At 38.1% G+C, this 19,680-nt stretch overlaps 1 protein-coding gene across 3 annotated transcripts in view; it reads left to right on the top strand.

Moving 5' to 3' along the window:
* zfh1 (Zn finger homeodomain 1) overlaps nt 1-19,680 on the top strand; it is a 736,530-nt gene that overhangs the window by 686,548 nt on the left and 30,302 nt on the right. For all 3 annotated transcript variants that reach the window (XM_083136969.1, XM_083136968.1, XM_083136970.1), the window contains one exon: nt 4,434-4,711. In XM_083136969.1, coding sequence (XP_082993095.1) covers nt 4,434-4,711 — 278 coding nt within the window. The remainder of the gene's footprint in view (nt 1-4,433; nt 4,712-19,680) is intronic.

Here is a 19,680-nt window from a genome sequence, read left to right on the forward strand (position 1 = left end):
AATGAACGAAGATAGAAAAGCAAAACAATTTATGGAAGCTAGAACAGAGGGAAGGAGAACAAGAGATAGACCCCGGACGACATTCGAAAAAGGAATAAAAGAAATAGGACTAAGAAGGAATAAGAGAATCGAAGAGGATGGCAAGGGAACGGGAGAGATGGAAGGAGTGGATAGAGGAAACCCCGACGCTATGAGGCAAAAGGGGAAAGAGGCAGAAGAAGAAGAAGAAGTATACGCTTGAGGGTTGGAGACTCGTACCAGTATGAGTGAGCGAAAGTGGTCCCGTGCAGTACTCCAATGCACACAGGTAGCTGAAAAAAACGAACAGCGGTGATGTGACAGACGATGACGTCAAGGTGATGCTTTCATCACTGAAGCGCGATGAATTTCGAATGTGCGGTGCAGCGGCGTGTCCAAGGTGGAGGAGTCATAACTCCCATTGGCCCAGTATTCCTTAGAAACAGTGTGCGAAATCATTGAAGACTGGTAGGGGGAACTTAATCTACATCCCATATATATATATATATATATATATATATATATATATATATATATATATATATATATATATATATATATATATATATATATATTATAATGTTAATAAATATGAATGTCAATTAAATACTAAATATTTTAAAAAAACATTAAATACACCTAAAATAATTAATTCGCAACTTTTATATACATCAGATAGGCTATGTGTAAAGTAGCAAATTAATTCATTTACTAGGGTCTTCCCGATGGCGCAGTGGTAGCGTCGTCGCCTTGTAATCAAGGGGTCCCGGGTTCGATACCCGGTGGAGGCACATAGTGGTTCGGTCCCACTTTAAATTGTAGGTCCAGTCCCGATTAGCCTTAGTGACTTATACTCGTAACACCAAATCAACCCAACAATTCCTTTACTAACCGGTTAAAGATGTCAATAAATTACGAAATAGTTTTGTTATGTACAAGCTTTTGTTTAGTTTTTGTATTATTACAAAACAATTGTATTTTATAATTATGTTTGACTTGCATTCTTCTTTTATTGCACGCATATTGTTATTGGTGTAGACAGAGTAATAATCTCTTGAAAAAGAGAGGAAGCATTCTGCACTCACAATTTTGTGTGTTTTTTATATTATCCTCAGTAAAGAACATAAGTAAATACTAATTCCTTATATTTTGTTGTTACAAGAAAAACTCCCTCCCGGAAAATTTTTGGTGGGTGGATTTTTGAGGTCAAGATTGTTGGTGGGGCGAAATCCCCCCTGTCCCCCCCAGGATTTCGCACCCTGCTTAGAAAAGAACGTCAAAGTCAGGAAAAGATGACTTCTAAAGAAAATGTATACGTGGCTCCTTTTCCTGGGCACGCCAGTGTGTGCATGGTGTAGCCGACCAGTTCTATGAGAAGATTTCAAGCCGCGTCTCATAAATTCCGATGGGTTCTTCTCAAAAGTTCGGATGCACCAGAATGGGACCACTCGCGGCTGTTTGTTGCTCAAAGGAATCTCGCAGATCTCCCCAAAAGCATGCCGAGGGGATGTTTTCCCCCCGGGGTAAAAATTTCCAGGTGTTCCAAGCTTGTTCAGCGGCCTCTCCTTGAACGCGAGATGAGCTTCTTGCGGCCATTCCAAGACTCCCATCTTGGAGGAAGTTATGCAGCCTCCTCCATGATAATGGCGGCCAATTACGTGGAAAGAGCCCTGTCATCGTGTTCTCGGGAAACCGCCGAATGGGATAAATCATATTGGTCGCCCGAAGTTCCTATTCCTTGGAATGTCTTGAGGTTCCTCGCCGCGTCGCTTGGGGGAGTGCCTGTTGCTCTGTTCTTGCGGTTGCGGTGTCTGATCTTCCGCCTCTGAAACCTCGGAACCAGACCCCAAGACTTAAGAGCAAGAAACCACAATCTAAAACCCGTAACGTTAGCGCAAACCTGATGTAATTATACTCCCGTTGAGGATTTTTTCTTGTAAGTTTTCACGGTTCTTCTCATGAGTGTATGTTGGACTATTTTTTCCTCTTCTCTGCCCTTTAAAGTACGGTTTCCTGCTTTTTTTAAAGTAACTTTGCTTTCATACATGACAGCTGATTGGCTACGAAGTCAGGGGTTTGAGTCCTGGATCATTATGTTTGCCCCTCTATCTAATTTATCATTCTTCCTCATCGTTGATTGATTTGGTGTATTTTATTAGAACCCCGGATGTAGAGATGCAACATACCGCGCTTTCCAGATTTCACCGGTGGACAGGCTGGTGCACCGCTGATGCACGCTTCGGCTTTCCGTATTTCACCGGGGCGCACCAAAGCTTTCACCAGGTTAAACCATTACGTCATAAATTTACACCAGCCTCAAGAGCTGGTGCGGCTGGTGAATCAAAATGGCGTCGTCTGCACTGAAGCTTGTTCCGATTCGTGATATGCGTCCTGTAGGCAGTAGTACGGAATGTCGCGCCGATTTTGTTGCACGGAGGACGAATAAACTGGATGCAGGCACAAACTGTCGACATTTTAAATACTACTTCTCCTTCACTTGCACGCAGAGTGAAATAAAGTATGCCGATGCATCAAAACATGCGTCCATCTTCTGGTGCAACGTGCAGGAAAGCATCCATTTGCAAAATTCGATATAATTACAAAAGAATACCACTTAAATTCGTACTGCACATGCAAAAGAAGATGTCGTTAAGTGAAAATATATAATATTCATGAAATATCTTATGTGATTTAGTCACTGATCGTAATTTTGTCCTGATAAACGCAGATATGCGTGCGCATTCCGATTCTAACTTTCATTTGTTTCAGTACGAAGCTTTCCGAATTTCACCGAAATTGACGTCATTTTTGGGTCACCAGTCTGATGGACGCTGGTGAAATCTGGAAAGCGCGGATAGTTGCACCGAAATGTCCACCTATCGTCCATAGCACACCCTGCACTGCATTTTACAGACCAAGAAGGCCTTGACGTTTGGACGAACAACTAGTGAGTGGGACTTGTGCTGTGTGCTGCCCATGTGTGTTTCTGATTGCCCTTTCGTCATTTTTATCTAATCAACATTGATTCTCATTGTCACATTACCCAAAAGTGGAAAAGAGCAAATCCAATGAACCAATCAATCAAGACCCAATATTTTTTTTTTCTCCGCCTTATTTCTATTCTGCATATTTAATAAACAAATCAGTGAATTACCTATTCGTTGTATTCTACCGTGGGGGAGGTGTGTAAGAAATTTTCTAAACATGTAAATGTAAGTTTAGCACCAAAATACAATAAATTAGACATTAGTTTATGTTGTTTACGACTGTGTATAGTAGCGTACGCAAGATTTCTTTTCGGAAGGGGCTAGAATTGTAAGGGGGGTGGGGATATACTAAAAAAAAATATTTTGGCATTATCATTGTTCAAAGAAGAAATAGTAATCGGGGATCATTTACCACTTTGGCTATTCCCTACTTCTTTATTGCTTTCATTTCAAAATTATGATTTTCTCAAAATTTACGGAGATAGCCTCATCAGCTCCTCGCTGCGTACCCCCAGTGAGTGTGTGTGTGTGTAATAAATAGGGAGCGGAAGTTGATGAAATGTCATATTTTTTCTGACATCTCGGACACTATGCCCATTAAATATACACAATATTACACTTTGTCTACAACCCAAAAAAATATAATTTTAAAGTTCATTTTTTGCCAATTTTCAGGTTTTAGGTAATTTCCCTCGATTTTCGGCATTTTCCCGTCATTTTTCGCAACATTCGGTGTATTGTTTCGACATATTTTGTCACTTCTTTCATTTTGGTAATATTCTTGAGTCTTTTCACCAAGGTGAACATAAGCCTATATATATATATATATATATATATATATATATATATATATATATATATATATATATATATATATATATATATATATATATATCGAAGGATTGTTTTTCTTTACAGTGCCACAGAAACACACCACACTATATCACCAGGCAAAGATGCGGGAAATTAATGCACTTTACACCAACTCATTCAGTGTATACGACTTTTTCATAAAATTGCTTTAAAATTATTCGGTGTTTCCATTGGAAATCCTCGTTGCATATTTTAATTGAATGCTCATGTGGTATTTGGTGCCTTTGTTTAAAAGCAAGATTGAATTTTGTTTAATTTCCTTTTCATTTCAATTTTTAACCTGAAACTAACAAATTTAATGGTCATTTTTTTGCATTTTTACGTTATTTTTTCCCATTTTTTTTAGGACATTCCATATCTATATTTTTTAGGTCATCAACTTCCGCTCCCTAGTAATAAATCACTGATTTGGGTATGTTGAGGCATTGTGTAAAGGCAGACAGTAAAAATGCTGGACGATGATTAAAATATAATTATGCAATTTAAAATGTGATAAATAACAGTGCATATTGATTAATATTATGCTTACCAGTTATTGTTCTTGTTCGTTTTCAGTTTCGCTACCAAAAGCAGAGGTTGGGGCGGAGTACTTCATCAAGTGTCCCCAATGCAACAAGGGCTACCCAGGGTTCCAAGCGCTGAAGGAGCACGTGGAAACGACCCACGATATCTCCCCACATCCTGCCACTTCGCCGGGTCCCGGATCCCTACCTGGCCAGCCGCCGCCGTCTCCTGCGACTTCCGGTTACTCCTGTCCACACTGCAGCGCCACCTTCTTGCAGAAAGACCAATTGGAGAAACACGAGCTCCTCCATTCGCCCAACGCACAGGTGGTGAGTATCTTGTCTTCCTTTGTTCTTTTCCCGCCAAACATGCTGACGTAAGAGCGCTCACGCGAGTCAAGCGGCCAATCGGGTTGAAAGTCCTACCTGATTGGTTCTTCCGCTTAGTGGAGGGAAATTTTTGGCGGGAACACGACCATAGACATTAAAATAAGCAATTAATGGTAATAGAAACGACAGGCGTGGAATGAAGGAGAGAAATTATTGATAAAAATGCCTACAACAGAAATTATCTCTAGAAGATGAAAATTCTACATTCCAACAGCAAAATACTAAATAAGTAACGGGTAAAGATATTATAAAAAGAAGTATGCAAATCAATGATTGGAAAATTGGCGATGAAAGAGAAAACAAATGTTGCCAAAAGAGGAATAGAAGTATTAGATGAAAAATTGGTACAAAGGGAGAAACACTTAAAAAAATGCATTTAGTTGATATAAAACGAATGCCTAAACGTGCATAGGCGCGTTAGAATACAAGAAAACACTAAAATATGGAAATTTGTGTGCATATACACTATAGTGATTTTGTTTTTTTTATACCTATGTTTTTGTTTATGCACAGATAGGCTAATAGGGACTGGACCTCCATCGCATATCGAACACGGGATCCCTTTACTTTAGGGCGATCACGTTACTACTATGTATTGTGTAAATCATTCCATGCACTTTAGAAATGAAAAATGAAATAATCGACGTCGGAATTTTCCGCAAATCAATAGTAACTCTAAACAATACTAGTTACGTAATTCTTCTGGTTTCGTAAAGAATATAGTGAATGTTGCTAAGGTTTTTACAGTATTAACATTATTTTTAAACTTAACATTATGAATATGTTCCTATTTATGTTCGACAGTACGGTTCGTTGTCTAGAGGAATCCAACACAAATCTCTACGCAGCAGTGGCGTACTCTTGTGAAGTTGGGAAATGAACCAACGTTATTGCTTACCTTTCCTAGCAGAAATAAGAGGCCTGCTGCATTAAAAAGTGGTAATATATATAGGACTTGTTATAGAAGCGATCACGCGGGTTTGACTCCCGATCTGAACATGAATTTTTCTTTGAGAGTTTCTCTTCATCACTTTTATTTAATCTCCATTCATTCTCATCGCCAAACAAACACAATAATTTAAAAAAGACCAACATTTCACGTTTGACTGTCGAACCATCTGGATTTGATGCAAAAAGTAGCAAACATTTTGTGTGGAAAATATACAAAATATTAACCATGTTCAACCATAACTAGTGTCCTTATCATTAAAATGAAAATGAACATGACGGCTGATAATTTGGAAACTATCATTAAAAACATGCCAATAAAACTATTTTAAGTGACAATTATAGAGTAAACCCAGAATGTTTTATGTTCACTGGAAGAGAATTTACTTTTTCATTTACACATATATTTCATATATAGAGTATCAGAAACAAAAAAAATGTATATTTACGTATATTTTTCGTTTGCTTTAATCAAACTGATCAAATATTTTACAGGGCCGTTTACTAGAAAAAAACTTTCTGTGACAAAACATATATCGGTATATGTATAGTGCCAAAAATATACAAGCAATTTTAAGCGTGTTTTTTAAAAATTATGAATCAAAAATGAATTTTTAAATAAATAAAATCATGATTTTTACCACACCCTGTATTAAGTAATCAAATTACCGTTTAAAGCAGCATACAGGCATTTGTTGAATCTTCTGAACTTGTACACCGCTATCCGTCTACTTGGTTGAACGTCATTTCCTTGCACCAGCCTGACACCTGGATACACCTGCACACCTAGGGCCCGTCAAGTATGTGAGCGACGCTCGCTGAGCAAGATTTTCGCTCGTTGAGCAAATAGACGCTGTGTGCTCATTTATCAAAGTATCAGTGCTTTTGAGTAATCTGTGATCAATGTGGCTGCGTCGAGTGGACAAGATTTCGGTGTTTGAAAAGCTCTTAATTATGGAAATAGAATAGTTGATGTGAACAAAACTGTCGAAATTTTCATTTTCACAGCCTTGCACAACTTTCCAAATCTACGGTGTGTTAATATTTATTATTTGTAATAAACAACACTTTCATTTTAATACAATTACAAACTGGAATATTACATCACCTACTGTTACTTGAACTTCCCCTGTAATTACGCTATATAGTATATACCGTATCGCAAGCCGTACTGATCGCCAACCCGCCATCATCATATCATACAGTTTTCCTCTTCTACCCTTTGCTTCACGAGATCAAAACACAAAAACGCTATATTCTGTGGCGAGCAAGGTTGAAGTTCGCTCAGTGATCAAGTGAGCAGCGCTCGCGGAGCAACGCTGAGCGATCACGTTGCTCGCTGAGCGCTCAGATGCTTGACGCGCCCCTAGTGTCAAAAAGTGCAACGAACTAGAAAGGGCTATTAAAGTCCGTCTCGATTCTCTACTTCTTCGTCTCGTCTCTTCCACTCTGTGCCTTTAAACAGTTTCCCTGCGTTTTCGCATTTCAGTTGCTCGTATTGCACTTTAAACTATGTCGACTAACTCTCCAGCTTGAAGTGGGTTAAAAATCAACTTGATTCATCGATTGATTATGTTCATTCTCCTACGCTCTTCTGCAACTTTTGGCTAGTCTAGAAGATGAGGATGAATGATGATATGATGAAATTGATGAAGGGACACGCACAATTGGTCTAATGGAGAACATCCGTGCCTGGGCTGTTGCTCTCAATACCTTTTCGGTGACTTAGTCAGCGATACGAAATGTGGCGGAAGGTGTAGAAGATAATCAGAAGGAAGGAAACGGTAGGGGTAGATAACGTGTGGAGCACATCCTGGAAAACACCCACATGCATGTAGTTATCAGGCGTCCTTTCCCTAAGGGCAAGAGTGTCTGTAGATTGTTCTGATAAGTGTTGCCCACTTACGGGGTAAACAGTTCTTCCTTGACCATAGATAAGATGGTAAGTCTATGGCTCAATCATGGATAGTGCATAGATGGTAGACGCTGATGTGTTCTTTCATTTTGTGGAATATTTTCATGCTCAGGTGAAACTGTAGCGCAATGCCGCGCATAACGATAGAGAAGGGGAGGAAGCGAGTGCATTAAAGCACAGCCCGACAGAAAAAAGCTTGCATCACAATTGCTTGCGAAATTGAATCGCACTGTAGACCTGATTATTGGAAAAAGCCAAAACGACACTTTAGTAAATCAATCGATACTTTCTAGTGCACCGAATAGATTTGATGATTTAGTTTATTTTACTTCGCTTTTCTGCCACATCTGGCTAATCGCGAAGATGAGGATGAATGGAGATAAGATGAGACGGATGAAGGGACAATCACAAACATATAGGGACGAGACAACACGAGCCCCACAGAAGATTATACTGGCTGAGAGTTCAGGCGCCAGAACCTCGCTAGTCTGCAAAATGGAAAGGGGTTGGCATTTGCGTGTCTTTGGAAAGGGTTACACCTTAGCCAGGGGGAGGGCTAAGGGGGCTGAAGCCCCCTGAAATCTTACAAATATCTAATTTAAATACTGTATAGTGGTAATTAATTTTACTTCCTTAGCAAGATTAAACATTTGAGCGGAAAAAGCTTAGTGTATAATAGAGCAACCAGCTCATATTTTTATATTCTATAATTTTAATCCAAAGAATAAATTGATCCATAGGCGAACTTGGAGCACTTGCCCCCAAAACTTTTTAGGTTTGTTAAAATTTGCAAGTAACAGTTATTTAGCAAATAATCCTGTACACTATTTTTATGGGATTAAAAATTTTTCGTGTCTGCACCCCCAAAAGTTAAGCCTCAAGTTTGTACCTGCCCCTCCAAAGATAAGTCCTAAGTTACGCCCAAGAGGATCCACAGTTCCCAAAATTTATAGTTTTCTTTGTGAAAGGTCACACAATATAAACTATATAAGTAAAATTTGCCCCTAACTTTTAAAGTATTTTTTTACAGGAATGTGTAAAAGTTAATAACAAAATACAATAACTATAACTTCAGTACACTAACTGTGCAAAATGTAAGAAAAATAATGTCACTTATACGGTAGATCCAGTAGCAAAGTCCCTCCATTTATATAATTGTAATAATAATAAATTTGGATTAAAATTGGTGTTCGATCCCCGACCGGTTCAAATCCGGGAACTTTTCTAACGTTGGAAGCGGCCCCGGCGCCCACCCAGCGTCGAATAACATCGGTACCTGGGGGAAACCCTGGGGGGTAAAGGCGGTCAGGGGCGTGATGCTGATCACATCACCCCCACTCACGACCGGATCAAGAAAGTGTGGGGCGTTACCCCCACGCCCCTTCATGGCGTGGTGCTAAGCACAGGGGAGCCCTTTACCTTTTTTATTTTTAATAATTTATAATAATTATTATTGTAAAATGACAATTTTATCCGTTGTAATAATTATTATTGTCATTATCATTTCTACTAATCAAGTATTATTAATGGCCTGCCCCCTCTACAAATATTTCTGGCGACGCCTCTGCTGATAAGGGAGCAGAAATATAATCCTGGCTACGGGCCTGTCCAGTGCACAGACGTTTATCTAGAATTTTCTGTTGAAGAGGAATTTAGAGCCAAAATTACCTCTAATTGGGCATTCGAGAACAGTTTTGAGGACATTTTGGCAGTGCGTGGGTAAATCACTGCTCCAGTGAAAGACAAAGAAACCCGACTGCTAGAGCATCTGTTATTTGCCACCCGTTGGAGCAAATTTCTTCTCACCGTTCACGTTACGTCATCGTTGCCAGTTGTCGATAACACTCCCCTTCTGTTTTTGACTCTTCACAGATTTACTGTCGCCCAACTTTCAGCCCGACAACGCCTTTCTTGCCCCGTTATGCAGATCAGAAAACTGGCAGAGGAGCAAAATTTATTCTCATTTTATTCCCCGACCGTTTCGGCATCGATGTGTACCGAACGTTCGACGTAATCGCAGCCGATGTAAACAAAACCGCAAGGACACGGTCCCTTCTCTATTTTTTTCTCCAGCGTATCGGCGATCTTCGTCGTCCCCATGGCAACGCAGCCTCACGCCAGGTTCCTTCTGGCCCCGCCCCCCTCCGTGACTCAGCAGGTACGAGAAGAGGGCGTCTCCATGGCAACCACGTGTTCCCACGGCGGGAGATGTCCAGCGGCAGCTGTGAAACTCATTATCCGGGCCAATGTGACGTCATCTTCCTGTTGTCAAGGCCCGCCCCGTAGATCAAGTAACCGCGATGCTTCCATGGAAAGTTAGAGAGAACAAAAAAAAAAGAGTAAAACTTTATCCGGTCTGTTACGACAACTGTCACAAAAAGAAAAAAAAGTATGTGGAAGGCAGAGCGGCTTGGAGGAGCAATGAAAGTTTTTTTTTTTTTTTAAACGTCTCACCAGCGTTGTCTCGATTTCATGGGTAATCGCCATGGCTGTCTTCTTGATTCTCCCCATGTACGGGGAACGAGCAGGTGGTGATGCTAAGGTCCTCAAGAAGCTCCATTTCCCAACCTTGTAGCATTGAAAATCCCTAGAACCAGGGTGCGAAGTCCTGGAGGGGACAGGTGGATTCTCCAACACTAAAAAATCTCTCACCAAAAATTGCAGGAGTGTTTTTGTTGCAATAATGATAGCCAATCAGCTTTAACTCCAAATATATTTTACTAAGCAATATCGAAACACACAAAAAACAATCAGTTTTAACTCCAAATATACTTTACTAAGCAATATCGAAACACACGACAACCAATCGGCTTTAACTCCAAATATACTGTACTAAGCAATACCTAAACACACGATCGACAACCAATCAGTTTTAACTCCAAATATACTTTACTAAGCAATATCAAAACACACGACAACCAATCAGTTTTAACTCCACATATACTTTACTAGGCAATATCGAAACACACGACAACCAATCAGCTTTAACTTCAAATATACTTTACTAAGCAATACCTAAACACACGATCGACAACCAATCAGTTTTAACTCCAAATATACTTTACTAAGCAATATCGAAACACACGACAACCAATCGGCTTTAACTCCAAATATACTTTACTAAGCAATATCGAAACACACAAAAAACAATCAGCTTTAACTCCAAATATACTTTACTAAGCAATATCGAAACACACGACAATCAGTCAGCTTTAACTCCAAATATACTTTACTAAGCAATATCGAAACACACAAAAAACAATCAGTTTTAACTCCAAATATACTTTACTAAGCAATATCGAAACACACGACAACCAATCGGCTTTAACTCCAAATATACTGTACTAAGCAATACCTAAACACACGATCGACAACCAATCAGTTTTAACTCCAAATATACTTTACTAAGCAATATCGAAACACACGACAACCAATCAGCTTTAACTTCAAATATACTTTACTAAGCAATATCGAAACACGACAACCAATCGGCTTTAACTCCAAATATACTTTACTAAGCAATATCGAAACACACAAAAACCAATCAGCTTTAACTCCAAATATACTTTACTAAGCAATATCGAAACACACGACAACCAATCAGCTTTAACTTCAAATATACTTTACTAAGCAATATCGAAACACACGACAACCAATGAGTTTTAACTCCAAATATACTTTACTAAGCAATATCGAAACACACAAAAACCAATCAGCTTTAACTCCAAATATACTTTACTAAGCAATATCGAAACACACGACAACCAATCAGCTTTAACTCCAAATATACTTTACTAAGCAATATCGAAACACACGACAACCAATCAGCTTTAACTTCAAATATACTTTACTAAGCAATATCGAAACACACGACAACCAATCGGCTTTAACTCCAAATATACTGTACTAAGCAATACCTAAACACACGATCGACAACCAATCAGTTTTAACTCCAAATATACTTTACTAAGCAATATCGAAACACACGACAACCAATCAGCTTTAACTTCAAATATACTTTACTAAGCAATATCGAAACACAGGACAACCAATCAGCTTTAACTCCAAATATGCTTTACACAAGCAATATCGAAACACGATAATCAATAAGCTTTAACTCCAAATATACTTTACTAAGCAATATCTAAACACACGATCGATAACCAATCAGTTTTAACTCCAAATATACTTTACTATGCAATATCAAAGCACACACAAAGAACGAAGAATAGGGGAAAACGGGCATGGTTGTAACACTTTTTGTTCTCGAGCATATTGCAGCTGCATACATGGCAGTACAAAAATGAAATTCTGCACACAAGAAACTATATAGTATTTCTACTTTAAAATATACAAAAACTGCAAACAAACTATGAGCCGTATGTGATAAATTAAAGAACAAATGTAACCTTGAAATTGTTAGAACCTGCCCCACTATGGGGTCTGGTGTAACATTGAGTGGTGTAGTTTGTAACATTTTCCTTCATAGATGAACACACAGCAATATGTGAATATAGATGGTAAAACACAATATATATGTGAACTTTTAGTAATGCCTATGAACTATGATCATACATCAAAATAACAACAGAAAAGTTTCATATTAGAGAAACATACTTGAAAATTGAATAAATTATTCACAATAACTTTTAAAGTAGAACATGGGTCCATCATACGTCCACAGAATTATGTTCACGGTAAAAGTTAATACTTTTGTTGAATATTAGCAAATCACTTACCTGAAAGTAAGCTAAATGTAGTCGTCAGAATTTCAATTATGGCATAAGCATATTGTTCATCAGCTGGTATACAGCAGTCAATGTGTACCAATCATTGTGTGGAACAATAAATAAGATAATGTGCATGGGAACTGCAACTGTTGCTAAAGTGACACAATATTATGAACCCTTCAGAACACCTTTTAGCTTAAAATTATGTTTATTTTTATCGTGTGAAAGTTTAATATCAATACTTTAGATTTCTTTCTTTTGCGCACGTTTACTTATTTTTCTCCTATAGTTTTCTAATTTATTCTGGCACAAGTCTTTACCATTCGAAATATAATGTACACATTAGTACGGACATACTTTTAAATAACAATACACATGTGTTACAACCAGACTCACGCATTTTGTTACAACCTGCCCTGCAGTGCAGTCGCCATTTTTATCCTAAATGGTTGGTGTACATGTCCTTGGAAATGAGTATCAATTCTTTCCTTAATACTCGAAATTATACTCAATCATGCTGTGATCGCATATCCAACCTATCTAATATGTATTTGCAAACAACACTATTGTACTGATAACACTTTACTTACTAAAAAAATGCTCTCTCACCTCCAAGCAGTGATGTGCGTCTACGCGTAAACAACGATAGTCTACATTCTACACGTAGACTATTTTATACACGTAGATGACGTAATCTATGTAAACAACATGCGAAAGGTGATAACTTAGCAAAGGGCGCCGTGGAATTAAAAGAAAATTATACTGCGTATCAGTTGCTGATGTGTGTGGAGAACTTTTCATACTCTTTCTTCCAAATTCGAACAATTTCTCACCTAGGAAGAAACCTAATATAGGAAATATTCTAGTGTTTTATGGGAAAAAACCACTCTTGCCTCACGACTGCCATCTGTTGTTCTTTTCTGCATATTATTTATCTTCCTCAAAAATTGATAATAGAAGAGAAGATAAATTTTGTTGTAAATAGAATTCTTTTCATTTCGTTAGGAACCAATACAGTTGAAAATGTCACTTTCATTTCATGAAACCCTTGAAAATTAATTCTAATGCACTTCAGATTGTCTACGTAGTCTATGTAAACTACAACCCAATGTAATCTACGCGTAGATTACGTGTAGACAACGCACGTAGACGTAAACTTATAGTCTACGCCACATCACTGCCTCCAAGTCACAACGACCGGGAAAGGGAAAGAACCTTCTGTATATAATGAGCGCGGACCGCATAGAGAACTGTAGTTTCTGCCGAATAGGTTTTGTTGAAATTTGTGTTTTCTCTCGCGGGTTTTCCTACATTATCTTGGGAACTATTTGGGCTGCAGTGATTATATTGTACCATTTTATAGCTCTTGTTCTGCGCTACAAAATGAGACTATAGGATTTTATGTAGCTGCACAAGAAGAGTGAAAATAATTTATTTTTCTGTCCAATTTTTTCACAAAACATGAAAGAGAAGGAAGAAAAAAGATGCTGAAGCATCAAAGAGAGGTTAAAAAGGGGAAAAGGTGCAACAAAGTGTGTTAATTTTACTTGATATCATGTCCTAAAATACATATCTCAAACGATCGATATGAAATGAGCTTTATTTTTGTAAAGGTGCTGCACCTTAAAATGCGTTCCCTAGTTATTAGTTCTGTTACAACCTACGCATTACAACTCTATTTGTGAGTGTCGCATGCTCTCTCTCTCTCTGTTTCAAGAGACCATACTGATCTACACCAATACACAATACATGCACAATTGAAATAAAACCGGAACGGCGTTCGGTTCAGGGCCGGATTAAGGTTGGTGCTATTGATGCTGCAGCATTAGGCCCATTCCTGAAATAGGCCCAGATGAAAACAGACGAGAATTTCCCGAAAGCTGAACAGTTTTCTTTTGCTATATTAACCTGAAAAAAAAATCTTAGAATGAAATTTGGAACCCCAATTTCGGACGCCTAGACACAGCGTTACTTATTATACAGTTACTATTATTCTTTGCGCTGTGACGTAACTATAACGTCGTTGTGTTTATTGTTCATCGAAGATTTCAATTTAATGCTATCAGTTTTACGTTAAACAGTTTACTGAGTAATTTAGCTGCGTTTTTTGCAATATCTTTGCAATTGTTGCCACTTTATTACTGTTCGGTAAATGCGACGTAGTAAATTTTTCACCTTGAAAGTTAGTTGTACAGAAAAAAATCGGCGTTATTTCATTGTTTCAGAATTTCGTTATTAGTGTTGCCCACGAGACGAGACTTTGGCCTGTCTCGTCTCGTGGAGTCTCGTGGAAATGCTGTCTCGTCTCGAAAATATTCGTTTGTCTTATGACACATGGTCAATCTCGTCTCGTCTCGAATTTTTAAAAGCCTGTCCCGTCTCGTCCCGTGGGCAACACTATTCGTTATAATCCGGACCTGGTACCGTTCGCGAATATCTGGAACCTTCCCGTTCCGTCTCGTCAGAAACGGCTCGTTTATTATTATTTTTTTTCAATATTTCACTACATTTTGCTATTCAGTGTGAACTAAATTGCTAATATTAGTACATATATTAGTAATATTAATACAAGCTTCCCCTCTACATGGATATGCGTTGTTGCTGCGAGGGGGCTTGGAAGAGTATGATGGCGTCTATGTTACCTTCATCTTTTTGTGCTTTATGCTTCTTGTTTTATCTGTCAGTTATTATTATTTGTCGTGTGCACAATATCTTTACATAAATGGGTTCTCTTCTTATCGTCACTCAGTTTTCTTAAACTTAGAACATATGTTCTTGACGTGCTGAAAAATAAATCCAATTCTTGATCACATACGCAAAATAACAATGCCTATGTATTTTTCACTTGCACAAATTGATTGAGGATAGGTGCACGAAATTTAAAAAAAAAATCCCGGTGGGACTATCTGACTACCATTCACGATTTCTGTCAAATTTTAAAAAGGGAAGAAACTTCCAGAAAACTAGTGTCCAAAGTAGTTTATATTATTTGATGCAGATATTTTAATATTAACTGTTATTGTTTGTAACACAGCGTGTCATTTCACTATACCCTGTCCCAGTTAACTGAGAAGCAAGGCCCGCATAGCGTCAGAGAAGCGCGGGAAATCTATTGGTTAGAGCGAAGCAGTATACGCTGCTCGAAGGCTGGTAACTTCAGTCGCTTTCCCCCACTCCACGCAATTCCGTTCCTCTTACGTGTTCATTGATGGAGCCGTCTCGCGTCACTAATTGCGCAGATACTTGTTTTCGTTTGCCTGCTCCACAGTTAGCTGGGACAGAGTATAGTTCATATCTTGTCGCTGTTATAGTCAGAGACAAAACAAGAAAGGAAGAAAGACAACACTATGTTAACGAAGGTTAAGCGTTCCGTTTCGTGGAAATTTCCATTTCGAGCCTTGGTATAATGAACAAATTCGGTGTTGAAAGTATTATTGTGTTCATACACGCGAAGGAAATGCATGAAATGAAAGTTGATGCACATTAAATGTTTATTTTTAGTTGTAGGCTGTTACATTTTCCTTCATACAGGAATATGGCAGCTATTTTGGAAACTTTCATTAAAAACATCGCCAAAATTCACCTATAAAGACTACAAAAAATATTTTGAGTTAAAATTATACGCACCAGAATGTATTAATTTCACTGGAAGAAATGTTACTGAAATGATCATAATTTCATTAACATAATCAACAAACATTTCCATAGTATATATTTTTTAATTTACTTTATTCAAAGTATTCACATATTTTAAAGTGCCGTTTACAAGAAAAAGCGTTAACAAAAAATGTATCTATATGTACAGTACCAGAAAACACAAGCAATTTTAAGTGTTTTTTAAAAGCAAAAACTCGATTTAAATAAAAAATCCGATATAAATAAAAACATCATTTTTTAAAATCCGTTGTAAATTATAAATTTACAATTAAAATTAAAAAAATAAATATAAATTCCGTTACAGGTAATTGTAAACAGACTGAACCAAGACAGAGTGACTCATCTTGAAGTTAGTACGATGCTTCCAAGGGATGGTTGCGGTAGCATAAAAACATTATTATTTTTTCCCCTGCTGAACTCATTAAGTGTAGGATTTCTTGGCGATGCTGGATAAGAAAAAAACCCGCCAACTTCCTCGTGTGTGACCCAAGATATTTACATGCAAACGACCGACAGCTTCACAAACAGAAGGCACAGACGTCCAAGTCAACCGCCCGACCTTTCAGCAGCCGCCATCCAGTCCGTCTGAAATCTGAAGTTTGGTTGTTGTTTAAGCTGCTCATTGTTGAAAAGGTGTACGTCATTTTTCATCGGATCCCGGGACTACAATTGTTTAGTCCTGTGCCCCTATGTCGTCCCGATGCCCATATTTTTAGAAATGTTTTGTCTTCGTTTCTGCAGGAATCCTGCTTTGTTGACAAGGAAGATGAAAAGCGTTAGACACAAGCAGGACGGGGGTAAGAGGGAATTGCACCTTGTGATATCACACGTCTTTGGAGCCACATGCGCTTCTTATAAAGGACCGCCGGGAAAATTGATCCACACATGTTTTGCATGGTTGTTTTTCATGTGATTTGTCTACATTTTCTCTGTCGGGACACTCAATACAGCATACTGTTTACAAGGGCGCCCGCAGGGAGGGGGCACTTGCTCCCTTGAGATTTCTGGAAGGAGTTAATGAAATTCGAATGGTGAAATGGTAGCGATATTTTCAGGCGCGTCGCCTGATAATGTTCGCATGAGCACGTGAACGCTCATGTATCTTAAATTACGTACATATTAAATGCACACACACATATATTTTTATTAGAAAAAATACTATGTTTGATGTACGAGTATATACACAAAATTTACTCTGACACGACTTATTTCACGTCTGATAACTTCTTTAGATAGTTGGTAACACTGACTCCTACGGTGTTCCACGGAGGCCGTTGAACACAATTGCTGTGCGTGTTGCATAGAGCTGACAGCTAAGGGGCTGTTGGCCACTATACAGGGGCGGCGCCAGAAATTTTCGACCGGGTGGGCAGAAGCTCCTTATTGATATATTAGGGTGTGCAGTATAAATGTAAGACCATATATAGTATATATGTGTATGTAAGACGTATGTATCCCCCTCTCTCTTACACTTCCGATTTTCCTCTTACTTCTTTTCCCTTTCCTTTTCTTGTTTTCCTCTTTATTCTTTTCTAATCTATTCTCACATCTTGTTCCATTTCCTTCGCTTTGTCTCTGATGGACACAATTATTTCAAGGAAGTGTTTACCCACACACAGCCATACCCCAGCCATACATTCTAATCACATTCTTTCATGCATGTTAATACAGTGAAATAAATGTGAATTAGGTTTAAGCTTGTGTTGCAAATACAAGGCACATACTTGATTTTATGTATTCGGCGACAATGACAGAAAATGCGATGGTAGATAATCGTGAAGTTTCTCGTAATTTAAATGCATGTTCCTGAGAATAGTATTTTTATCGTATGAGTTTTTGACTGAAATAGTTTTCTTACTCCTTGAGGTTACTTTTCTTAGCTTACAAGATTTGTACAACTGAGAAATCTATCTGAATGTTTGTAGTAGCAGCGATTGGGTGCCAACATTTGAAGGGCAAGGACAATATACGTTTTCTTGGTAGAAAAGGCTTAGCATAAAGAGGTTATAGTGCAGGGGCAAAACGTGGCAAAATGTGGCGGGGGAACTGCAACCCTCACCTCCCGCTCCCCCTAATCGCCGCCACTGAATGTTTGGATTAAAATGAACGTCTTATTAGGAATGATTTAAAACACACACGGAAAACAAATTCTTTGTACATTGTCCATGAAGTATTATTCCTAGGCTAATGAAAGGCTATTTTGACAAAATACCACTCATAAGTAATAAACAAGTAAGATTGAAAAATCTGTTCAGAATTGAAGAGATTATTAGCTAAGTTTTCTGAACTGTCATGTTACTAATGCGGGAGAAGCAATATACGTATGGTTACATGAACATATTTTTTTGCGGTAACAAAATGATTTAGGATACAAGGAATTCATCGAAGTTGATCACCGTGCCAGTAATAATTCATCTATTTTTCATAGATGACTTGGGTTGTATTGCGTGACCATTTCGAACACACTAGAATGTCAACTTCTATCTTGTGCAGCATACCCGGGACACTTTATTCTTACAGGGTAACGAGTTCCTGACGCTTGGAACCACTGTCAAAGTAATAATTTATGAGGGTTTGTATTTTGAGTGTCAGCATGTGTTTGTTTTCGCCCCTTCGTTACTTTCATCTAATCACCATTGAACCTTATCGTCGTCATTATCAGCAGAAAAATGACTTAAAATAAAACAAACCACAACTTACTCTTCCAAAAATGGAGTTTCATTAGTCCATAGCTCTTAGAAAGGTGAGGTGGTAGTTTCAATTGCACAGCGTTTCATTAGTGGATCAAGGCAGCTAATTCCGTGAACAATGACGTTGTTTTCCGAAAGTCTCAAATATTTGTCTCAGGCAATCACTCTCTTAAAATGGACGCATCTTCTGTGGTGATAAAATGCCACGTTTGGTGCGAGTTCTTTCTGTACATTTTTCCCCAATGGCATAATGCTGTCGCATTATAATGAAGAGGTCCTGTGTTCGACTCTCCCTCCTCTGGTGGAAGCACAATGCACACTGGTTCGGACTACACGTTAAACTGTACTTTTTTTCTTTACTTCAACTGCACCTACAGATTCTGTTGATATTTTCCATTGATTCATGTGGCAAAATTTTTGTGTGGGACGAGGATTTCTAAATAGGATAAGCCACTCATTAGTAACTAAATAATTCTGTAGCTTTTTCCATACATAACTGGTTTATTAAAATTTATTCATTTCAGTATTGTAGTGATTATTGTGATTCCTTCTTATTAGTACAATGAATATAAAGTTGATATTTCGCATACCATATTGATATTTGAAGATAACAGGTATATAAAATTGTAATGAAATTAAAAAGGGACACTTCTGTAATTTCAATGCAGAGCTAATTAAAACTATATTATACTCTCTAGCAAACTTAAACCCGAAGGTTTATGGCTGCAGCAACACAAGTCTTCCATCTGTCCCTCTTCGGGACAAGATCAATCCAATGTTTCCCATCCTTGCCGATTTCTTTTCGGTCCATCTCAACGTTATCCTACTGGTCTCTTACCATCAGGTTTCCCAACAAGAATCCTGTAAACTTTTATTTCCTCTTCCATTCGTGCCACATGGCCTGCCCATCTAAGTCTTCTTGGTTAAATTATTCTAAAAATAATTATGAAGTCGAAATAATGTATTGTG

The sequence above is a fragment of the Lepisma saccharinum genome, chromosome 15 (genome assembly GCF_977018435.1).
Source record: "Lepisma saccharinum chromosome 15, izLepSacc3.1, whole genome shotgun sequence".
NCBI classification, from domain to species: Eukaryota; Metazoa; Arthropoda; class Insecta; order Zygentoma; family Lepismatidae; genus Lepisma; species Lepisma saccharinum.